Genomic DNA, 24,340 nt, shown 5'->3' on the forward strand with positions numbered 1-24,340 from the left:
AATCACTGTCATCACACACTGGGCAGTGACTTTTTTTTTTTTCGCCTCTGGGCTAAAACACTGACCTTATGAATTCTGGATGGTGACTCCAGTTTCAACCACAGGAACTCTAGCCATGAAAAACAGGAGGGTGTGGCAGAGCTGCAGACTTCACAGGGTTAGCCATTGTTTACCATATGGAGAAAACAACCCAGGTAATAGTGGAGCCTTCCTACTAGCAGCACATTTATTTATATGCAGTAATTTCAAAGTTTTTTTTTTTTTTTTTTTTTTTTGGCTTCAGTTTTATCCCCCTTTTTGACCAGTGATGGTGTTTCATGAAACGAGAAGTGATTGAATACAACAGGATTTTCATGTTTTATTAGTATTAGTTTTTCAGGTTATACCAGGCTAGACATGTCAAAATAAGAGACTGCAAGACTAGCAATCTGAAATAATCTGCCCGAGTGATGCAGCAGATTTGGTTGAGTTTTTAAAATCCAATGTCACATATTGTTTTGTTTCTGTGTAGGTCTTGATGTCAAAGCACAGCAATTTTCTTAAAAGGACTTCATTTAAACCAGTGTTTCTCAAGAGTGCAGGTGCCAGCACCTTTTATTGCAGTGATAGTCAGCCAATCCAATATCCAGGTACCTGATATTGTTGGAAAAATTAACATACTGTGTTTTTTATGAGGCCTGCAGTAAATAGGCTATTTTGCAGTGAAAAGAACACAGAGGTTACTGGTGCTTTTGGAAGTGATCCTGTCCCACAATCCCTTGCCTTTTCTTGCCTAAACTATGTTCTCTCTTGGTTTATTGTGACCACAGGGAATGCTATGTACAAAAAATAAAACAGTTGGAGGACCATTCAGCCATGTGTTTGAACCTTAAAAACCTACAGATACAATCCACTCAAGTAAATCGAATATCCCCAGACCCCATTTGGTACACAAAACAACTTTGTATGTTACTGTCTGAGACTTCAAGATCAGATCCAGGTCCCAAGGTAAAACTAGTTGAGAACCACTGGTTTACAAACTCCTTTTAGGATACCAGGGAAAGTGGCATTGCAGAAAGAATACACAACACAAAGCAGCTATAACCATGCGCCAAGTCTGTGATTAGATATGTGCTCAGACAATATTGAACTGGCAGACGGAGGGCTTTTCCTCACGACAGTTCTCATCAAACCACTTCCCACCGGAGGATGCAGACATCACGGCACAGTTCTGGGACTGGCCGCCGTCTGGCTGAGGGGACCGGTAGTTGGACGTGTCCCAGTTCTTGTAGGTAACGCTTAACCCAGTCTGGTCTATCCACTTGCCCTCGGTTGCCATGTCGTTGACGCCCAGCCAAACCTTCTCATCTGGGCCGATGCTCTTTCGGACGTAGTCGCTGAGCTCTTTGTTCTCATCAGCGGATGAAGGTGCGCTGAGGATGCCACCCATGGCGTTGCAGTCTTCGCTGGCTGTGTGGTAGCGCTTCTTCAAAGGTTCAGCCAAGAAACACTTGCCATGGATCTTAATGCCTTTCAAACAGACTGAAGAGAAAACACAGAGAAACGATGGTTACAATGTTGACTCACAGTGAAAATCATCTTTATTGGATTTCTTTTAAAGATTATGCAAGTGTTATTTGATCCTGAAGCCCCTTTCCTTGATAATGACATGAATAATAGAGCCAAGATATGAGCTCACTGCTCTGATAATAATCAAGGAAACTAAATACAAGTGTTTTAAGTCTGTACTGGAAAGATTTGTGGATTTGGAGAACAACTGGAGATCATTTTGTGTTCTGGGTAAGAGGTCAGATGAGTTTGCCATGTGTTCACCACATTAATGCTGTATCAAAGACGACATATGTATCCCATCTGTGTTCATTTATATCTGAGACACTTTGTCTCAGACTACAACCTGCAACTTGCATCCAACTTGTGTCCTGAACAGCGTAGCACGTGTTGCACTGTCAAAAATCAGTAACACCCAAATAATGTGCCTGTCCCTCTACATATGGAAATCATAGTGAGATGAATCGTAACTGCCATTGTTACCAATGTGATAGTATTATTCATTATGTTATCCTCCTCCACAGGGACAGCAGAGGGCTTCAGCTACAGAGCAGCATGCCTGCGTCAGGAAGGGGTTGCTGCTCAAGGGCACTTCAGCAGGGCAAATGCTCAGTGACACAAGGGTTTGAACCTGGGGGTCCTGAGCAACCCTTGTAGCCCCAACTGATTATGTCAGCTATGACACAGGTCTGAACCCTAACAGCATCATCTTAATATCATATCTTCTTAGTTATAGGATGTTAATCTAGCTAATCTAGATTTTTTGTTTTGTTTGCCTGGTTATGAACATAAGAAGTCAGTTTACCTGTCTGCAAGGCCTGCTGTTCCTTCAGCAGGTTGAGCTCCATAACGATGTTATCAATCTGTTTCTGCAGCTCCTCGACGGCAGCATCCTTACCCACATCTGTTGTCCACCAAAGAAAATTTTTTCAGACAGTATAGGATGCAGTGGAAACTGGTGCATGCTCGCTGATGCAGGTGCATCACAAATTTATTGGGACAAAATTCAATTCAAAGAGCTTCAGATACATAGTTAATTAGGAAACCTGTGCTGTTTGAAGGAAACTTAAGTAGTAACAATATTGCAAATACATTTGTTTTAATGTATTAAAATAACATTATTTAAGTAATTCTGTGGTGGTCTCTATCAGATGTGTGCCACCCACCTTTTTTCACGGGCTTCCTCCTTGGTGAACTCTGTTGAAATGAGCAATTCACCAGTAGTAGCACTCCCAGCAGCAGACAAACTCCTTTGAACTCCATGGTTAGACTTGTTGAATGAGACTGCCCCAACGTGGATACTGGCAATTTATTTGCCCCCCTCCCTCCCTCCCTCCCTCCCTCTCTCTCTCTGTCTTATTCTCACACCCTCCCTCTCATCTCTCACAGCAGGGGAAAATGCTGCAGCCCAAAACTGACGTTTGAAGGAACAACAGTCCAACCACAGGAGCCTCAAAAGATGCTGTGTGTCTCATCTGGCTTCAGACATGGCACGTGGAAAGGCAGCGCTAACCAGAAGCAGGCATGAAAAGCAGGTGTAGACTGTCAGCCAGGGTGGGACGGCCTGCACTTCCCCTTTTATGACGACCTTTTTCTGTATGGTCTGTTTCTTCAAAGTGGATGGAAAATAAATAAATAAACAAACACTGACTCGTCCCTTTTATGCAAGCCTAAATAACTTAATGGTTACGACATGTTTCCTGGCTAATAAAACTATTTTAATGGTATTACCCTTTTAATTCCTCAAACTTGTCTGAGAGTTTTTTTGCAAGGCACACTGTGGAGCTAGACAGTCGATTATAGTGGAAATATTTTGAGAATACTGATTTGTTTGGCAGCGGTGGGCCAGAGCAGCACAAATCCATTAATCACAGCCTCCCAAGCCTTACTTCCTTTCAGTTTAGAGTACCTGCATACTTTTTTTTTTTTTAAACAAAATACACTCCCTTTTAGATTTTAAACTTTGTTTCATATAATAAATCATTTAATAAGTCTGCCTAATTCAAGATTGTTCATTTCAAAACCTGCAGTGAGAGAAGAGACCAGAGACGGCAGTTTGTTTTGGACCTGCCTGCGCTCAGCCAGCACACACCCTGCGCGTCTGAGGGAGGAGTGGAAATGATCCAGTGTCACATCTGGACTTTCAGCAAGCCCTTCAACTTCACACAATCCTGTCCTGACACGTGGCAAGGACAAAGGGACGCAGACTGACTAGCCACACCCGTGCATTTCTGTTGTGACAATATAAAGCTGTCAAAATAAAATGCATTTTTGGATTTTTTTTCCCCTTAACACAAATGAACTAAAGCTTGGCTTGGCTGGAACAAAGCCACCAGAATATTTAGGCTTTGGCTTTAAGTGGAGTAACTTACCTACAGTATGTGGAACACACTGTTCACAAACATCACTTGATGGACTGAATGGACACGTTCTTTGAGTAAACAAAGTCCCACTGTAATAACATCCCCAGTATACTGCCGGACCACAAAGTATTACACATGGAAGAGGCACAGGGAAAGGAAAAGACAGAATATTTGCCCAGGATCTCTATGCATCTTAGTTTAGACTTTCAAAATAAACTACGTCATTGTCTTTGTCTGAAGCATGCTCGATTACACTGACACCCGTCATCAAATCTAATTATTGATTATTAGAAGAACATCCTCTCCAAAGGTTTATTTATTTTGAATTGGATTCAAAAATGACTCTGCATTACTGCTCCAACAAAAAATAAACACAACAAGCTGTCATCACTAAAAAGTTGAGTGCAAATACTGATTGGAGTGAAATTAGATTTTGCATTTGCACATTCTCATATTTAAAAAAAATGCAGTCAAGTTTACAGTCGCATTTGGTATTCATTAAAACACTAATGGCAAATAAAATGCACTTAAGTTTCATCAAAGAAAGACAAACACGAGCAAGAACTGTACAAATAAAAAAAAATTTATTACAAAATTAGACATGAACATACACAGACGACTGATCCTAACCAAGGAAGCCGACTTTCTGTCTCTTCTTTCCCAGGCTCTCCTCTTGCTGCAGCAGCTTCATGAGGGGGGCGTGAAGGGCCTTCCCCACCCGTTTCCCTGCCTGGACGCAATACAAATACATCAGCACCTTCTTCCTGTACAGACACACTCTTACAGGGATACTTACAGACGGGCCATACTCAAAATACTGTGTACTGCTCTTTGGAAATGAAGAAAAAAAAACCTTACATCACATTCATCATTAATATCTCGAATATCTCTACTTTGTAACAGTTTTCATTTCATGGCCTTATATTACCTATTGCGCCATGTTTTTACTAACAAATATCTATTTTGGAAAAAAACTCAAAAAAACAGTGCATGTGCTGTATTATCACTAAATGAAGTCAATATTAAATGTGAAATGACATAAAGCCTATGAGGTTAAAATGCACTCAAGTCTGCTGAGTAAAAAGACTAAGCGAACCCGTAACGTCAAAACATCCGATATTTTTGAGGATGTCATGTATTTCTGCCACGTTGGATCCATCCTACTGAGAGGTTAACGTGCTTATTTGCTCAAGGTCAGCGCTCACAGTTGCACATTATGCTAATACCTTGGCTGGAGCAGGAGGGAGACAGATGGTGGAGGAGGACGGCTGCAGCTGAAGCCCCTCTGACTCACCTCTGTCATTTCAAAGATGCTCTCCGGGTCCAGGCTGCCTCCGCCCACCTTCCTCACGCAGGTCACCGTGCCCTTGTGCGTGACGGAGATGATGAGGCTCGCCACGGAGCACGCCTTCTCCTGCAGCGTCGCGTCCACCACGTGCCTGTGGCCCACCTGGAAAAAGACAGACAATGTCGGGGAAGACTGGCAGTGCATATGTTTTCCATTTTAATGCGATGACAAACTTCACTAATTCTCTTCTTATTCAACAAGCGCACAAACACATCAACCAAAGTGAGCACCTGATGTGGATAAAAACAATACAATAGCAGATGATGACAGCCAGAGGGAGTCAGACTCATGATACTAGTGTGAGTTTACCTTGCACAAGGTCACTATACAGGGCACATTTTCTACGTTGATTCTCACGCAGTCATAAGGGTCATCAGACAATTCGATTTCCTTTCCTCCTTCGTCATCCGCTGATATGTGCACTCTGGGAATTCTGTTGTGAGAGAGCGGAGGGACTCTCTATCAGCTGTCATTTTCAATCTATATGCACAAAAAAGCCTGTTCAACTGGAAGATCTGGGAGTCTCGTTCATTAAAGGCCCAAAGGAGTATGACATTGTACTTACTTAGTGTTGAAGAGAGCTGCCTTTACAGCTATTGAGATGGCATCATACAGGTTTCCATCACACTGCAGAAGCTGTGGAAACAAGACAGTGTGGGATTTTGCCTCAGAGCACGAGTACACCACAGCCTTCGACAGCGCTATTCCAATTCACACCTTCAACAAACCGAATTAGCACATCACCCAAGAGAAACCGACCACATCTGCATGCTTTAACACAAAGCTGATTATTGTAGCATGACTGACATCTTGACTGACTGACTCCATCCTGTGGGTATCCAGCTTTTTGGTGGTGGAAACAGCCCATGCATCAGCAGGTAGCACTGGTATGATTATATTAATAGGAACAGAAATTTAAAAACTTGCAGGAAAGGGTCACACATGCATTAAACTTCAGTACAGCAGCAGGATAAATGTGATGCTAATCTTATTTAACTGAATTCTAATGATAGTTTTTGCTACTGACAGCTCTTATCGATCGAAATTGTTTATTATTCTATGATAGGTCTCCTATATTTTATTGCTGACTTGTTACGATCCGTCTTACTTCTTTGCTACACTTTTATTGATTGAAATATAAACCTGACACTGATTTTCTTCAGTTTCAGCAAAATTGTATGAGCTTTGTGCTGCAGCAAACTGAAAAGCTTAAAAATATTCGACTGCAAATGTCATCACCTACCAGCACATCCACGTAGAGCAGCCAGCAGTGCTCCCCTGGGCTGATGCAGAGGCTCTTCATGTCCAAACTGCGCTTGTTGTTGAAGACTTTGTAGAGAGTGTTGCTCAGCTCTGTCCCGAGCTCCTCGCCTCCACGGCCCTCAAACTCTGGGGTTGCATTGGCCGAACTGGTAAGGGAAGGAAAAAAAGAGAAAAATAATAGTATCGTACAGGAAATGTGGCAACAGGATATCGAATATCAGAGAAATAGATGACAGGATACATAATTAAACAGAAAGTGGGCATTTCTCTAACCTTCAGTATTTTATTTTTTAATTTAGTCAGTGGGAAAGTAGTGACACAGAAAGCAATGGCTACATTTGATCCAGGAAATCTCCAAAACTGATAATCAAATCATGTTTAACAGAAGAGTTCAGGATGGAGTACTATTATTTATGATACGTCCCTTATGATCAGCATCATCATCTGCTTCATTTGTATGTCTCATGGGGAACAGCTGATACCACACTGCCTCCTAGTGGCATTCAGGGTTAACCATCAAAACACAAACTGATTACTAGGTTTAAGCTTTTAACCCTCCTGTCACCTGAAAATTTACTAACCTTGTTTATCAGTCGGGGTCAATTTGACCTCAGCAATTTAAACCACCAGAAAATGATTTTAATAATATTTGTTTCCCAAGTTCATGTGTTTTGTTGACTACAAAAATAGCCATTTAAATAAAACAGAACCCCACTCAACCCTCTTATACACCAAAGTTCTTGTGGGAATCATGTTTTTCCCTCCTGAATGTCATATGAACTGGACTGGCTCTCACACGGCTACAGGTGTGGTTATGTTTGGTGAATATTCATCAGTGTCATCCAAAATAACTAAAAACAACTAAAACTAATTTGTGCACACTGTTGACATTTCTTATAAGTTTCATATAGCTAAAACAAAAACAAAACAAACAAAAAGAAAAAAAAATGAAACAATGGTGTGTATAAAATATGTACAGGACACTGAAAACATATCAGCATGTTAATTTTACATTTATCCACATGCCCCTATTGAATTAGTTATGAAATATGAGGCAAAAAATGATGTTAATCATGTATTTAGAGACATTGAACATTGAATTGACCCTAAAGATAACAGCAGGATTAAAACCCAACTCCAGTCTTGGCAGCAGCGTCACACCTACCAGTCAACAAAGAACTCCAGATATCCTTCATCTGGCACCATCGGCCTCGGCTTCCCAATCTCAGCCTTTATTCCAACTAGAACCACTGTGTGGCCCTGGAGGACAGACAGCAGAAAACCTCAGATTAACCTGGATTATGCTCTGATGATAAATACTGAGACATGTAAGCAGGATAGAAAGATTTAAGTTAAGTAATTTGCATATTTGTAAACACATTAGCCAGATGAATGTGCATTTTTCAGCGTCTATGTTACATGATGCACAGTATGACACAGAGGATGCACAGATTATCATGTTAATTTGTTAATATGTGAGCTATCTATAGAGGATAACATTACCAGTGTGACTTTGGCCGAGCCGTCTGTGTTGGAAACCACATCGGTCTCTATTTCCATGTGTCTGTAGTCCTCACAGCTCCTCCCGTCCACTCGTAGGTCATCCTGAAAAATGAAAAAGTCTCAATAAACAAACACACGGAAGACAGATCCATCAGTTTGGGATGCTAGTGATGCTAGGTGGCTAAAGCTGCCCGGCTTTCCGGCTGGAAATAACCCGCCTCAGTGACACTTCATCGACTTTTTCAATTTAGAGGACTCGACGTCTGAAATGCCACGCCTGTATAGGAATAAAACTTACCCGTATACCATGTAGGATGTATACTTTCTCAGCCTCGCTAACTTGCACCGTTGCCATAATGTAAAAACAGGGGTCGCATGTGTGTCGCTCACAGACAGCGTCATCATTGCAAGACGACAACAAACGTGCGCGACTACCAATGGGTGCGCACGGTTTGCTCACCCGGATGGGCCGATTAGGAGTTTCGAAATAATTATTAAAGCGATTGAAAGTGAGCACCACACAATGCTATTTTTCCCCCTTTTTAAACTAATTTTGAAACTTACAAAAAAATTTAAAAAATAAAATAGAATAAAAAATAAAAATAAAAATAAAAATAAAAATAAAAATAAAAATAAAAATAAAAATAAAAATCATCATCATCATTTCTTTGTGGAGCAATATGTGTCAACGATTTCCTCCTCACAAAACAAAAAAGCTGTCTAAACAATTAATGTGTGCAAGAGTTTCGATGCCTCTAAGTGAGTTTATTGTAACATACTCGCGCTTTATTATAATTTTATTTTATCCCCCTATTTTGTTAGGCATGTGTTGTTTTTGCGGTATGTCTCTCTTTTGCACTAGTTCCTGTTTGAAGTTGAAATAAAGATTTACAAATAAAGTAAATATAAATCAGCTGGAGTTATTTTATTGCAGGGGAGGGAGAAGTCCCGATCGGTTTCCATCCATGTGACACTTGTTCATCAGACAGAAAGACACAAAAAAAAAGGAGGGGGGTGGCGGTGCGTTTGCTGTGTTTGGTGTTTACAGTGTAGCAGCGGCTCCCCTCTCCATCGCACACCCTGCGTCAGATCAGATTGAGGATTTTCACCCAGGCGCACCTTGAAAACAACAAGCCGGAGACGCGCTGACTCCAGATCTGCCGCTCCAACCCGGTGCGGAGCGGCGTCCTGCGCATGGGAGGCAGGAGCGGAGCGGGCGGAGCAGACTTCCTGGTTAGCTCTCCGTCTGTTGTCCAGCCCGCACACCTCTCTGGGTTTCACAGCCAAAGAAGCCACCGAAGTGGTTTGGTATCGGCTCAACCGGCGGCTGTGTTCCCGGTGTAATTTCCATACGAAAGAGCCAAAGCTCCGGGTGAAACCGAGGCGGAAAGGGCCGGAGCGGCTGCGCGCTGGAGGCTGCCCGCTCAGCAGCGAGCCTAGCCCGGCTTGTGCTACACGGACGGGGCGGCGGAGCTGTTAGCGCTCACCACTGTCATTTTTTTTTTTTTTTTTAAACACAAACTTCAATTTACCGAGCTTCATAACTTAAGTGAGGACTCGCCACAGACTTTCACCGACAAGCAAGTTGAGAGCGAGGTAAGGCGTCCATAAAAAAAAACAACTCAGTTTGTGACTTTGGGAATTATTTTGTGTGACATTTCCTGCTATGTGTTTATCAGTGGAGGCTCCAGGAGAGGCGTCCACATTCAGACCCCCAAAGTGTTGCTGTTAGTCACTTCCTGGTTGGGTTCAGGTTGCAGGGACAGTCAATGGCTTTTTTATAATCGCTGTGAACAAATAGTGTAGTAATATTGTGATTCAGCATGGTAAAAAAAAAATCACATTTCGCCTGCCTGTTATCAGAGGGGTCACAGGTTAGAGTCCGTTTCAGAGCAGCACCCTGGCGCTTGTAGGGCTTTATTGTCTTGCTCAAGGACACTTAAACAGGGAAGATGCTGACCAACGCCTAGGCTTGAATTTTGTTATCATTACTTTTGAAGAAACAGCTGCTGTATCCCTTTATCCACCACCAAACCAAAGCAAACTCTAAAACTCCAATGAGAGAGTGCAACAAAATGACCCTGAACTTGCATTCACATCCTAATCGATTTTACAGTATTGCTGGTGAATTATGATCATTACATCAGCTGAGTGATATAAAACCTAACCAAAGTCTGTTGGACTGTAACTAAAACAGTGTGTGCTGTATTTTAATAGCACACAGAGACCAGTGCTGAATCACTGTGCAAATTAATCAGATAATTCTCAACCTTGTTTGGTGTCAAGGAGCCACAAACTGATACACACCAGGCCGCAGATCGGTATCTGATGAGATTTAGTCTTTCCATAATTGTCTACACTGTGGGATGGCAGATTAACAGTGAAGAGTGTGAGGCCTGTGAACAGAATAGTTAGTGTTATCCATTATCTCAACTTTAGTCAATGAAATATTAATAAAATCAAAGTATGTCCCTTGGAACACCCTCAAGGACCCCATGGAGGTCCCTGGACCCCAACTTTGTGCTTTGCTGCTCACTTCTCATTAGCTTTTGTTCTTATTTTTTATTTGTTAAAAAAAATGACTCAACAGGCAAAATAATTGTTAGCTGCAGCCCAAATTGAAGCTCATAAACAGAAAGGTTAAAAGTCGCTACGCTTATTGGTGTTGGTTATGACTGTAAATGAGGTTTAGAGTTAAAACCGGAGTCACATCTCTGTGTTAATTAACTGTTAGAGGGTCAAATCTCCACACCCCCTGACCTGCCTGCCTGCCCACAGTCGTTGCCACCAATACTCAATCCTATTAATTAATCAGCCAGGCGTTCCAGCAGCAGGCCATCAAACATTTCCATAAATCATTAATTGAATATCTGAGCTGGCGACTGTCATTCTGCCCACATTCACAGATCTGTTGTGACAGCGCCGCAGAGGCTTCATGATAGTGGCGTCTCATTCTGGTGGAAATAGTGTAACAGCTACCATCAGCTGCTGTCTCTTTTATCCGGGATGACAGGAGGAGGCTGTGTGTGTGTCTTCTGCAACATTTTTCTCTTACACAGTACCCAAGTCAGTCAGATGCACTCATTGTAAAAGCGGCCATTCACTGAGGGCAGTCTATAGACCCATTCACCAGTCTGCTACAAAAGACCATTGATGTATATGACAGGTGTTAATGAAGTCTGCTTTCGTGTTCGTTTCATTCCAAGTCTTTAGGGACACTTGATTGCAGCAGGTTCTCGTCTTGAGAGAGCATATACATTTCAGCGCACATTTCATTTAGAGCCATCTTAGCCTATTTGTCTCAAAAGAGATGGGGGTAACTGGCATGCATATAATCACTTTACCTTTACTGAATGTCCTATATTTTTCCAGCATCCCTTTCACTGAAAAACTAAATTTGACCTGAAGTGAGTGAATCAGATGTAGACTCCACTTTTGGTGTTAAATAGCCATATGAATTGTCATAGTAACGTTTATCTGAGGCCTATTCTGTAAGTTGGACAATATGATATGGTCCTATTTTCCATTACAGAGCAAACACTGACAAGCAAACAGCCTTGATAAGACTTCCTATGAAAAGGTTTAGTCGCGCCGGTTATCTTTTTTTGGAATGAGAAGAATCCACACAGGTTATTTTTTTTAACTCACAGGTACAGTCTATGTGAGGATTATTGGTGCAGTGGTTGGCTTTATTCTGGTGTTTGGACACCTTGTTGAGTGAAATTAGCTGGATCGGCTGTAAGTGTTGTAAGCCCATTAAGGCCAGATGGTAATCCGTGGCCTCTGCTGAAAGTGATAGCCGCAGACCCACTGGACGTCCAGCATGACCTCCCACTCAGCCTCACAGGGCTGCAGCCTGGCTCGCTGTGTGATGACAGGCAGTGTGGCGAGGGTCAAGAGGCCACACAGTGGGGTTGAGATGTGCCATTATCTCTGCCAGCACCGTGGGACAGGGGCTGTGTTTGCACCCCACTCTGTCTTGTTGGTCTGTTAGGAGGATATCTCAAAAAGTGAGTTCAAGTTAAAGTTCATTTAGAGCCCCAAATCACTGTTTGCAGTCTCACAGGGCTTTACAGGCTCACACAGGACAAAACTGGACGACACCCCCTGATTTAATCACCACAACAGGGAAGAAAAACTCCCCAGAAATCTTGAGAAGGACCATAAAAAGAGGAGCCCCTTCATGGCCACACAGGTGTGCAATAAGTGCCGACCCAGTGGGCAAATAAGTGTAAAAGTTAGTGGTGGTTTTGCACACAACTTTGTAGAAACACTGGTTATGAGGCAAAGAGGAAGTGATGAATTTTCACAACAAGGGCAGGGTGGCGTTGGGCGTGGCCTCTCAGTTAAAGGCTGTGTGAATTCGGATTGGATTCATGTAACACCAACCAACTTTGTGCTCATTTCAGCAGAAATACTGTAATAAGAGAGCTCATTTCCTGTTTAGACATCAATGTGAAGCCAAACAAAACAGTGTAGAAGGGAATCCCAGATGACCACTGAACAAATATAGTGGTGATTGGACATGTGGTATCGCAGTGTTCACCTGAAATCCTTAAAAGTGGCTAGTTGAACAGGTAAAGGTGTAACAATGTGCGCATATCCAGATGTGAAACAAATTTGTAACTGAGCATAGTGTGCACCCTACTCATCTAGTTTTTTGTTCAGTCAAGTCGGGAAGCTACATTTTAAATGTAAAGATTGTGTTTAGATAATACACAGCATAAGAGTCAGTTTTGAAAAGTATAACACAGAGGGAATCCTTTGCAAAATGCTGTGATAAAACAATTATGAATCCCCCTGTTTATACATACAGTGCCATATTTAAGTGCAATTTGTAGCCTGTATCTTTTTCAAGACAGCTGTGCCTAAATGTATAATTAAAGCACACAGCCTGCACACATCACACACGGAAAATGATCCCACAAGGACAAACAAGTGTTGCGGGCACATCTCTCGACCAGCAAAGTTTAAAGTGATTGACGCGCACCCTCTTATGCAAGGCTTCACCCACAGGCTGACATGAAGTGAAAAGCGTGATGAAAGAGGGCGTTCTGGAGGAGGATGTCTCGAACAGGTTGATTTTTAGATCGGGTCAGAGTCGGCGGCCAGCCAGGCGCTCTGCCGGGTGGAGAGAAGCGAGAGATTTGGATGCATACATGAAGAGGAATGGGCCTGTGAGTGATCTGGATTTAGGCTGTAATTAGCCATGGGATACTTTAGTTTGATCCACAGATGCCTTTGATTAATTTCCTTCCAAACATGCTTTAGGAATGCTGCATCTTTTTTTTTTTTTTTTTTTTACCACAAACTCTCTTGATTACATTCCTATCCTTGAGGATGAAGGCCTAAACTGCTAAGATCACTGGCCGAATCCTAATTAGCAGACATGGATGTGAGATTAGGATATCACTCAGTTAAGCGTGATTGATGTATTAAATCCTCATGAATGAGCCTGCAGTGTGACTGCAGTGACTAAAATCTGGGGTTTTATTTTAGCTGCGGTGGTCCAGACACCCTCAGGGCTTGAGCTATTTTATTCTAGTCTGTCTGTGTTGTGGGCTCAAAAGCGAAGCCTATTTTTGGTTTTCTGACATTTTGGCCCTTTTGAAGCCATGTCAGCATTGTCGAGTCCACACACACTCACACACACTTGAGGTTATATCTTATTCATACGCCTGGTAGTTGTCAAACAGTGCTGAACACAGATTAAGGTTCAGTGCAGTCCAAGAGATTGTTTTGCTGCAGTTTTTCTTACGTTTCATTTTGAGGCTCAGAGCAGATGAATTTTAGCCTCTAAATCCATCAGAAGCAGCCTCCTCTTTTTGCTCCCCGTTAGAGGCATCTGGATGGATGCTGACTGGTCGTTGTTTACTCCTCCTTCACTTCCAGGTTTCCTCCCGAGTGTTGTGAGGAAACTCATTTGCAGATTCACTGTGTCCCTTATTAGCTCCTTCCCTGTTTATATCACATGAGAATGTAGCCCACTTATTACTCACTGAACTCGTAATTGTTGTGGGACAGCACACGTACATTTTTACCCCTCACTACTGCTGACAGCACAGCATGGAAACACCAGCAGCACCTCTCCCTTCATTGTATCTCTGAATGATGTGATGTAAAAATTATGTTTCAATTATTTTGACAGATATTTGACAGACAGGGAATGATCATCATAATTTTCACTTTCTCAGGAAAAAACTGTCAAAGTGATGATTATGTGATTTTCAGGTCTATACTAAACAAATATGTCTTCTTATGTCTGGAGAATATGATTGTAGGCCACTGCATTTCCATAGGGACACAACACTTCATTCATAATGGTATTTTGTCGCACATTTTACACATTTTGCAATTTGAATATTGCATTTGACCAAACTGAAATTTTGATCATATTAATTGTATCCCTGTTTTTTGCTTTTTGTTCTCCCCTCTCTCTCTTCTCTCTCCTCCCAGCATGTGGTTGGAGCCACAGGTGCTGTAGGATGAAGAGCCCGGCGCACCGCACCAGGGACATAGAGCGGCAAGCCGGCTACCTGAAGCCCGAGCACTGCGCCCCTCCCCCGCCCCGCACCGGCTCCGACACCATGTGGTTCATCCGTGACGGCTGTGGCATCGTGTGCGGCGTCATCACCTGGATCCTGGTCTTCTATGCCGAGTTCGTGGTGGTGTTTGTCATGCTGCTGCCTGCCAAAAACGTGGCCTACAGCCTCATCAACGGGGCGCTCTTCAACGGCCTGGCCTTCCTCGCCCTCGCCTCTCACGCCAGGGCGATGTGCACCGACCCGGTCAGTCTGCCTTTGCCTCTCTGATTAGTAGCTGGATAGTGCAGATTGGGTAGTTAGTCTTCCTCTCGGTTTGGTGGTTAACAGGGGTGTGAACCTTTGGTGATTCAGTTTGATTCATGATTCACTAGCTGGTGATTCAGTTTAAAATAAATTTTCCTTTTTTTTGGAGCAATTTAAGTTTGATTCGACTTTTTAAACCACGATTCCAGTCAGCAGTCCAATTCTGTAAGAATTGTAGCCAAAAATTTATATCCTTTTAATAAACGTGCAGTGATGTAAAATAGTAATTTTCCTCTGAGATGTGAATAAAAAAAATCAAACAACAGATTACATTTGTTATTCTATCTTTGTCATTATTCTTTCATATTTTCATATTTGTTTTGTTTGGCAGGGTGAGCAATTAGGCCAGATGATAAATTTGTCATTTTGCTTACCTTTTTCTAGCAGTCGGGGGAAGTTTCTGTCTTTAAGCTGCCTCTGTAGCTAAATTAACGTCAGTGAAACCTTTTTAGATGTGTGCAGCAACATAAACACCTCGTTCTTTTTCTCGACTCTCTCCCAGGGAGCCGTGCCTAAAGGGAACGCCACCAAGGAATTCATCGAAAGCCTGCAGCTCAAGCCAGGTCAGGTGGTCTACAAGTGTCCCAAGTGCTGCAGCATCAAGCCCGACAGAGCTCATCACTGCAGGTGTGTTGCTGTGTGTGTGTCTGTGTGGGCGGGGACTGTGGGAAAATGTTACCAAGGGATTACCACAACTCATCCGTGCAAACGCTGCAAGTTGCAAGATGTGGGACTCACCTGGGTAGAGCATTCTGCTGCAGTCTGCACTGCACAAAGGAAGTCCTAAGATGGCTGTCCCACTGGGGAATCCTCTCCTCTCCTGTGTTTGTCCCTGTTCCTATTCCCCCACCTGCCTCTGTATGTGTGTGTGTGTGTGTGTGTGTGTGTGTTTTATTTTTTCAAGCTGCGAAGCATTTCCCCTCAGACTCTGCAGCCTCATAATAGGGAATTCCCTCTGTGGTGGCTCAGCGGGATCCTCGGGGTCTCGAGGCATGAAAAGTGCAAAAACACTGTGAAGTAATTGAATTGTAAAGTCAGTGAGTCATTGTATCTCTAAGGGAGAAAAATCGGTGTCAGTTTGAATGAAGTAGATGATCTCTTTAGTGAATACTATGGCATCGTGTGAGTCATCCTTGTGGGTGGTTTGAGATGGCAACCTGTGACATAATGCACTTCATTCCATTTCATATATTTTTTTACTGTCCCCTTGGACAAATTTGCACCGAGACATTCATAGATACAAATTTAAATATGTACTTAAAATAACCAATAAATTAAAACCATAATAATGTGCACGTTGTCACTCTGTAGCGCCCTCCAGAGGGTAAGAGCTTGTATTCAGAGTCAGGAGGAGTCAGATGGGATTCTTTGTGCTCCTCTGAGCCCAGACTGAATGAACTGATGCTCATTTTTTCCTCATAACCTTCATGGCAGATTCTACAAGTCTGAGCATGATATACAGGCCTGCAGTTTTATTCCAGTTTTTTTTTTTTTTTTATCGTTGTTTCTCACATATGTGTATGTGTGTGTGTGATCTGTTCAGACATTAAATCTATTTAAATAGACTGTTCAATAGTAAACCAGTGACAGTCCATTTTTATTAACTGAAGCAAGCCTCCCGTTACTGTGCTGTTTTTATAGTCTGGCTAGGACTATAAAGTGTCAAAATGTTTTTATTACAACAGATATTTTCCTCTAAATGCTGCTATATATCATATAAACAACTCTTTACTGTTATGTCATTTGTTTTCATGCTCATGAAACCTGCTCAGAATCGTTAATTGACCCTTAATTGTCTTTGTAAAGTTTTGTATTATGTATAAATATTAGAATATGTCATGATCACTCTAAAGCCAATGTCCCTTATCAAGTAGAATCACATTATGGTCATTACTATAAGGAGTTAGTGGGATTAAATATTGATTTATGTTATCTTATGTGCAGTGCATTAAGAGTAATATCCCACACTGGAATATCTGCACGTGTAGATTCAGAATATTTCTTCTTCCTCTGCAGATGTAGAGTGAATCAAGCTTTACTTAGGCTGTCACCTAGCCACTACAGCTCTCAGATAATTTATCTCCACTTACTTATACACACACACACACACACACACACACACACACACTCCATCAATCCTCTGATAGAGAGCACAGTTGAGCTCCGCAGGCTGGTGTAGTCCTTCACGTCTATCATTATCACTTAATGAATTACACTGCTGCAGCTGGGTGGACTGACAGGGTGTGTGTGTGTGTGTGTGTGTGTGATGTGAATCACTGTTATTATATATACTGTCTGTTCATTTGCCTGCCTTAGGGTAGAAAAATTAATAGGTCACAGATTTCCCGGAATATTTAGCTTGACTGGCCACTCTGCTTTCATCTCATTTCATCTCCTCACGCTTCGTTATGTTTATGTGCGTTTGCGCCCACAGTGTGTGTAAACGCTGCATCAAAAAGATGGACCACCACTGTCCCTGGGTCAACAACTGTGTCGGAGAGAACAACCAGAAATACTTTGTACTCTTCACGGTGAGTTTTCATCGCCCTCAGGGTTACTCTCACATGAACTGTTGGGTTGTTCCCAGATGTGGCAGTGGCACAGAGCTTTTTTAATCGCATTAGAGCACTGCAGTGTTATGTATTCATTTTGTAGTGTGTGTTAATAGTAAATCTGTGTTTCTTTTCAGATGTACATAGCACTAATATCCTTCCATGCGCTGATCATGGTGGCCTTCCATTTTGTCTTCTGCTTTGAAGAAGACTGGTCAAGTAAGTGTCATGCTGTGCTCTACTCTGTCCTATTTGGGCGGGTGAGATAGTTAATAAGGTGCTCCACTTCACCCTGGAAAAAAAAGGCTTCCTCTCTTTTTTTTGGCATAAATAACCTCTCTGTCTCGTGTCTCCTCTCCCCAGAGTGCAGCAGCTTCTCTCCTCCGGCGACCGTCATCCTCCTCATCTTGCTGTGTTTCGAGGGCCTCCTCTTCCTCATCTTCACAGCGGTCATGTTTGGGACCCAGGTTCACTCCATCTGTACTGACGAGACGGTAAGGAGATACACCGGTGATTTCACTACCGTCAGATGTCGCTGTGCCTCAAGTAATAACTTTTGCACCGTGTCCGTGGTCGGTTTGCTTTGGGTATTAAAGTGGGATAAAGAGGAGGAAGATCGCCCTTGACGTCAAATAGCTGAATTCAAGCCACCATATTGGCAAACATTAACCCTGCTGCTTCCTCTGTGGAGAGGGGCAAACAAAAAGAGGGCTTCTCTACTGAGATTAATGGGACATCAAAGTTCCTTCCATTAAAGTAAAAAAAAAAAACAAAACTGCTACACTGCTTGTCCTGTCTTTGTAGACTGGCATAAAAACAGTAAAATAAAAAAAGTTAAATTGTGCACTATGTAAAATGGCGTACATGTAAGCTGAAAGACACAGCAGGTTCAGTGATGGAGTTCCTGTAACCAAGCTGACGTACATGCATCTTTAAAATTGTCCACCTTCAATTTATATCGCAGTTCTGGCTAATCCCGACTCCCTCACATAGCTACGGTGACGAAGGTTAACAGTTCTAAGTTTGTACAGTCTGTTGTTCACAAAATGAGCATACGGATATGGGTAGAAGCAGGTGTTTGGCTTGTCTGTATCTTCTGGTTCAGTCTGAGATGAGCGTATCATTTCATAATGTATCATGTCAAACCGCCCACACGGATGACTCACACCATGCTGTAATATGCACTAAACAGATGATCGGTTTCAATCAACTTAAATTGCATAGAGCGCTGCTGTTTTCTACCTTATTAGTACATCTTGCGTGTGCTGCTCTGAGACGGTCAAGAATAACTGAGCGAGTGAGTCATTTAACCCCGACTGAGGCTTTCTAGAGAAATAAAATAAGATTTATATATATATATATATATATATAAAAAAATGCTTAATTTGCAAAGCCTTCAGGTGGTTATTTTCAGTTGGCACATTGTTTAAACTCACAGTTATATATTCACAGGTGTGTTTTGGGTCTTTCACAAAAGCTTTGAATATGACTCAGAGCTGGTGGCAAGAATCTGTAACCTTAATTTATATTTGTACTCATTTCTACAAATAATCAAACACTAGTACACAGGTGATATTGGCTTTTGCAACAAAGCAGATTTTGGTTTCGTGAAGTTTTTAATGGGAAGCATTACATATACCTTTTTTATTCTTTTCAGGAATGGCGTTTATCTGTTTTTGCAAATGAGCTCTTCATAGTTGTTCACAAACAAACCTCATGTCTGCCCTGTCGTACATCCACAGGGCATCGAGCAGCTGAAAAAGGAGGAGAGAAGATGGGCCAAAAAGTCAAAATGGATGAACATGAAGGTGGTGTTTGGCCACCCGTTCTCGATAGCCTGGCTGAGCCCCTTCGCGACACCCGACCACGGCAAAGCAGACGTGTACCAGTACATCGTCTGAAACACGGAAACCAAGCTGGGCTCAGTGTGTGTGTGTGTACACACTGCCAGCCGGCCCCGCTGCTCTGGGCACGGACTGATGATGAGTACAAGTGGTGGGTTATGGTCCTTCCTCCCCTGTGGCTGGGCTTCACTGAGCATGAACTCCTCTTAACCACTTTTTATTTTTTCTCGTTTATATTTCAAGGTGTTCTATTGTGAGCTTTTGTCTTGTTCGATCTTGCTATTTTTTTTTAAAAAAAAGCTTTTCACCATATATATATTTTTTTCATTTCTTTCTTGGTGCTGACTGATTTTTTGTGAGGTTCCGCCGTTCCGCTTTCACTGAAAAATAATGCTCTGCGAAACATCCAAACTCGAGAGACATCTCAAATTCAGCAGTTGACTTTGACATGAAGCGTTTAATGAGGAGGGCTGCAGCGAGACAAGAGACTGAATTCTGCTTTCTTCAGATAGGGAAGACTTTCTGCAATATGTCTCATCATTTCCTGCTTCCAAGACTAAATGTGAACCCGAGGTGAAATCCAGAATGTTCAGGTGCCAAGGCGGTCGCCTGGCTTTGTCTTCCTGTAAACATCGCTGTGATCACGTCTTCATTTGCTGTATTTCTCTCATTCGCGATTGTCTTACGCTGAACGCCGCAGATGACTTGCCTTAGCACGGTGCATTAGTGGACAGTGTTGTTTGCTAGAGAAATTTCTGTCATTCTGCCTTAATGTGACAGTGTGGGCTCGATAGGAAGCAGACTCTGGTTAAATACTCTTTGATATAGTTTTATAGCCTGTTTAGATGCCAGATGAGTGGGTTTTGTTCAGACAGCAGTGTATTTTGACGGTAATTTGAGACATGTTGTTTTTACTGACATTGATTTTCCTTTTGCAGTGAACCCAGCCCATCTGGTAGCACAAGAAAGTTAGAATAAACACCACAGATGACACGCGAATATTGTTTGACCCGGGTTTAATAGGAGTTTGTCCTCTGACGGGGCGAAAAGCCAAGTCTCTGCTCAAGCCGGAGCAGGTTCACTACAACAGGCAGGAATAGCTGCACAGTTGGAATAGCCAACCCAAAACCTGCAGGGGTGTGGGACATTGGTCAACGATTGTTTGAGTCAGCCTTTGTCCAACAGAGTGGCAAGATGTCTAACTGGACGCCTGACAGGATAGGGTATGACCATCTTTGACCAAATGCCGGTTAATTTCATTTGTCACCGGGAAGTTTTGACACTTTGTTAGGTAAACAATCAATCTTTTTTTCTACTCTTAGGGACAATTTGGCTTGTGAGATAGTGAGTGTGGATGTTCAGTTTTGGAATCCAGTTGCTGCTTTGACCTGTGGGTGAAGAAATCTGTGTCCTGCCTCATGATTGCTGGAATATCTGTAAACTGTGTGTGTTGGAAAGTGCCCGTTAAGCCCGCCAACCGTTTTTGCTCGGTAATCATTTCTGTTACACTCCACCAGCTTAGATGGAAAGTCAGGGAATAAAGCAATACACTTTGCTTTCTGAATGCACTGGCTGTAAGTGTAGTTGTCCGACACTAAATTGATGGAATTTGCTCATGGATAATCTAGTTTGTTTCAGATTGTGATTATGAGTCTGACGCAGAGAATAAAAAGCCTTGTGAGGACAAAAAAACGACGGTAACATTTTGGCCAGTGTAAAATATGCACTGGACACAGGGCGTGTGTTTTGTCACCGCTGTGCACAATGCAAGTCCACCCAGCATAGAAACGGCTTCCTGTGTCCCACCTGCAAGTGTAGATTTTATCTTCAGTGATGAATAGTTTGATGCAGATAGAAAGTAGGCCACATCAAAACATTTAACCCTCAAAATGCCTTTGTCCAAATGTGTTGAAAAGCCTTACTACAATCATGTTTTGTTGATGATCGAGCAACTTCACACGTATGTTTTGCCATATTTTGTGCTTTGTAAAGTCAGGCGTTTCTGAAATAACCCCTATGCATGAGTGAGGTGTGCAGGGATCGTGCATTGTCAATAATCAATGGGATTTTTTTCTCCTAAAATCACTGCTGTTTTTAATAAAAGATAAACACTGACTATCACCATCATATGGAACTGCAACGGTTGCTACCCAGTTTGCACAAACACCAGCTTATTTTTTTAAAATCGTTCATTCAGTACTACAGTACGTGGTCAGGCATGAATGCCATTTATAGTGTTTGGACCACATGTTTTTTTGTGATAATAATTGTGATATATGTTTAAAGGTGAATGAAAAAAAAATAGCATGGATGTCATGCTGCGTTCGGTAAGTGTTACACATACTTTTAATTCCTCAGTTTACTGTATATTTGACCACGACTGGGTCGGCAGGGTTGTCCCTTAATTTTCAAGTCGAGGATTGAATTAAAAACAGCTACAAAAATGACTGAATATGAAAAGTCATTACTGATGTAAGCGATGATGACTGATCTGCACATCATGCACATTTTAGGTGCAGGGGTACAGTGACTGCAAAAGCATTCCTATCTGTCACCTAATTGGAGCACAGGATGACAGGGCTTAAATCTGATTTTGTGCCTTTCTGACAGACATTTAGAAGATGTTTAAATTGCAAGTAGAGTTTCTCAAGGCGAACATTAGTCGCAGTAAGCACTTCTTTCATCAGACCCTGTCACCCAGTCTGTGTTTGCATGCAAAGAGAGGATGTTAAGCTGGACAGGCATCAAGTTCCAGTTTGCTCTACGAAGTAAGGGATTGGTGGCCTTTTGATGCATCATATCGTCTTCACCCACTCGAACACCAGACGCAAATTCACAGATTACAGCCGACATGTATTTCGCAGAGTATCTTCAGGACACTATTCTATTGGAAGCAGGAAACTGAATAAGGGGATCTCATGATTTTGAACCAAAATCAGGAAAAAAGGGATTCTGTACTCCTCAGACCATGATTTTATTTTTCTCACCGTTTTGTTTTCTCTCTGTTGCTATGTTGAACAACCTCTACAGAACATAAGCTCAGTGCTCTGCAAACACTGAGCTTCTGTGTTGGATTGTTGATGTATGTTTAAATAAAAAAAAAGAGAACTTGAATTCTGAGTAGAGTTTTTAGTGGCCTTAAAACAGAACTACAAACTGAACTGTGAAGAAAAATGAACCATTAACCCCCTAACTAGTGATATATTGTCACAGTCAAGATGTAGTCAATATATGAGTGACGGAGACGAGAGGTTCTTCTGTCAGGTGAGATGTTTATTTAGTCATTATTTAAGTGTGTCATCTCTCGGTGGAGATGGCAGTTTACATATCCTTAAAACATTTCCTATAAATACAAGATATTTACACTTGTACAAATGTTGGTTTCACATTATTCGTAAGACAAGATATGGGTGGTTTATATCAGAGCAAACACATACTGTCTGACCTTGAAGTCACATTATCTCCCGAAATCCATAAGGGCAATGACACTGCCACTGGTTTGAGTTAAAAGTTGAATTGGTGACTATTAAATTTGTCAGTGAAATCGCCTCCAGATGTGACTGATCTGCACAGATGCAGGAATACAACAAATGCATAATTGTTGTCTAGCATTCAGTATTCTGTACGTCCCTCGTTAAATATTATGACTCCAAGATAATTCAAATTGAACACAGCGAGATTGCTCTCTTATAAGACGTTCTGGTGCATATGTCTTTATTTAAATAAATCAGGTCCCAGCAAATGTACCTGTTTTCTTTTATCTTGGAGTGCAGCGTATTAATTTGTCAGTGTGGCAGGCCTCGTCGGGTCACGTTTCGCTAGTTTTCTAATCTCGGTGCACGACCACGTCTACAGTTTATGTGTACACTGATATAAATACATCACACTCAGGGACACAGCGCTGTCACACAACTATACATGTGGCTACTGCAATGCTCAGATTGGCCGTCTTACAGTGAGAGTGGGTTCACAGGTTGATGGTTTGCCCTCATGTCTTACTGTTAACTCGTCAGGAGAAATGCAGGCACGGAAAGTCTTCTGAATCGAAAGCACAGATTACTGATATTAAAGGTAGGTTAAGTAATGTAGCACACCCAGGATCCCAAGAAAAAAGTGGAGATATAAACAACGGAACACACTTTGATATCGCCGCTGTGAGTGACGAGAAGGGCTCAGGTGTTAATGATCTCCACTTTTGAAAAATCCCGTGTGATGAGTACAGCCCTGCTCATTAGGAGCCTGTGTAGCATCACTCATCCAGCCTTTACTATGGTAGATAGCTGTATAATCACATTGTCACTGCAATCACATTAACAGGGATGCATGTAAATTACATGATACAAAACCTGCAGTCAGAGCTGCAGCTGGAAGGACATCTGATATATTGTGCATCGCTGCCGTGGGATATTACACACAGAAGGATGCTGGATACGAGCAACAGATATTATAGCTACCATTATGCAGTTATATTGTGATGCTTGATATGTATCAAAAAAACAGCAAATTGTGAGGTCAAAGTACCATGCCATAAGGTAATCTCTGATGTCACTTTCAGGTAAATCCCTGTTTTCTACAGTATACTTACTTAAGCTTACTTACATATCTTCCCAGTAACATGTATTGCCATTATTAATGCTCAATTATTAACACTCAAAGCCCCTTCTCTATTACACACATCACAGTGTTGTGGGATATAAAGGAAGTATAATGTTGCTCTCTTATTGACAACTGACCTCTCAAAGGATGTGGTAGGAAGCATTACATGCAACCAGATTACGTTCCATGGATTGATAATTCATGATTTGCAACAGAATAATCTGTGATTGCAAATGCAGGGCACATACAGCTCAACAGGCGATCAAGAGGCCGTTTGCCGCTCCTGACACTGGAGAAAACAGCCCGGCTGCTGAGTTAAGTCACAAGCTTGTCTGTCTAAATAACACGAAGCAGCTGACAGGAAGGTCACTCCGATATGAACTAACATATCAGGATGCTTTGGTGTAAGTCATTTGGGTTCAGGGCTTGGTAGGAACATGCACAGTGTCATGAAATGGAAGACCAGCTGCCTCTG

General features: G+C 42.1%; 3 protein-coding genes across 3 annotated transcripts; 1 reads left to right on the forward strand and 2 right to left on the reverse strand.

Moving 5' to 3' along the window:
• Window positions 1-638: 638 nt before the first annotated feature.
• Window positions 639-2,855, reverse strand: LOC115367711 (tetranectin-like). Its single transcript, XM_030063596.1, has 3 exons — window positions 2,715-2,855; window positions 2,354-2,452; window positions 639-1,521 (listed from the first exon to the last, which is right to left on the reverse strand). Exons 1-3 carry the CDS (start codon window positions 2,809-2,811, stop codon window positions 1,115-1,117), a joined length of 603 nt encoding a protein of 200 aa, XP_029919456.1. The 5' UTR covers window positions 2,812-2,855; the 3' UTR covers window positions 639-1,114.
• Window positions 2,856-4,473: 1,618 nt separating this feature from the next.
• exosc7 (exosome component 7) lies at window positions 4,474-8,463 on the reverse strand. The gene is made up of 8 exons (XM_030064569.1): window positions 8,324-8,463; window positions 8,026-8,127; window positions 7,688-7,782; window positions 6,503-6,668; window positions 5,825-5,895; window positions 5,569-5,692; window positions 5,206-5,361; window positions 4,474-4,641 (listed from the first exon to the last, which is right to left on the reverse strand). Exons 1-8 carry the CDS (start codon window positions 8,378-8,380, stop codon window positions 4,537-4,539), a joined length of 876 nt encoding a protein of 291 aa, XP_029920429.1. The 5' UTR covers window positions 8,381-8,463; the 3' UTR covers window positions 4,474-4,536.
• A 684-nt stretch (window positions 8,464-9,147) lies between these two features.
• Window positions 9,148-22,383, forward strand: zdhhc3b (zDHHC palmitoyltransferase 3b). Its single transcript, XM_030063525.1, has 7 exons — window positions 9,148-9,621; window positions 14,482-14,813; window positions 15,376-15,500; window positions 17,308-17,404; window positions 17,563-17,644; window positions 17,789-17,919; window positions 19,168-22,383. The coding sequence occupies exons 2-7, from the start codon at window positions 14,511-14,513 to the stop codon at window positions 19,324-19,326; spliced, it is 897 nt and encodes a 298-aa protein (XP_029919385.1). The 5' UTR covers window positions 9,148-9,621; window positions 14,482-14,510; the 3' UTR covers window positions 19,327-22,383.
• Window positions 22,384-24,340: the final 1,957 nt, after the last annotated feature.

This window comes from Myripristis murdjan, chromosome 11, assembly GCF_902150065.1.
Source record: "Myripristis murdjan chromosome 11, fMyrMur1.1, whole genome shotgun sequence".
Classification (NCBI taxonomy): Eukaryota; Metazoa; Chordata; class Actinopteri; order Holocentriformes; family Holocentridae; genus Myripristis; species Myripristis murdjan.

Excerpts from the sequence above, each read along its gene's own strand:
- LOC115367711 (XM_030063596.1), bottom strand. The coding sequence starts at position 2,811 with ATGGAGTTCAAAGGAGTTTGTCTGCTGCTGGGAGTGCTACTACTGGTG. Across the intron at positions 2,453-2,714 it reads GAGGAAGCCCGTGAAAAAAG|ATGTGGGTAAGGATGCTGCC; the intron begins GTGGGTGGCACA and ends GGTGGACAACAG. Across the intron at positions 1,522-2,353 it reads ACAGCAGGCCTTGCAGACAG|TCTGTTTGAAAGGCATTAAG; the intron begins GTAAACTGACTT and ends TTTTCTCTTCAG.
- exosc7 (XM_030064569.1), bottom strand. The coding sequence starts at position 8,380 with ATGGCAACGGTGCAAGTTAGCGAGGCTGAGAAAGTATACATCCTACAT. Across the intron at positions 8,128-8,323 it reads ACATCCTACATGGTATACGG|GATGACCTACGAGTGGACGG; the intron begins GTAAGTTTTATT and ends TTCATTTTTCAG. Across the intron at positions 7,783-8,025 it reads GCTCGGCCAAAGTCACACTG|GGCCACACAGTGGTTCTAGT; the intron begins GTAATGTTATCC and ends TCTGTCCTCCAG.
- zdhhc3b (XM_030063525.1), top strand. The coding sequence starts at position 14,511 with ATGAAGAGCCCGGCGCACCGCACCAGGGACATAGAGCGGCAAGCCGGC. Across the intron at positions 14,814-15,375 it reads GGGCGATGTGCACCGACCCG|GGAGCCGTGCCTAAAGGGAA; the intron begins GTCAGTCTGCCT and ends ACTCTCTCCCAG. Across the intron at positions 17,920-19,167 it reads CCATCTGTACTGACGAGACG|GGCATCGAGCAGCTGAAAAA; the intron begins GTAAGGAGATAC and ends GTACATCCACAG.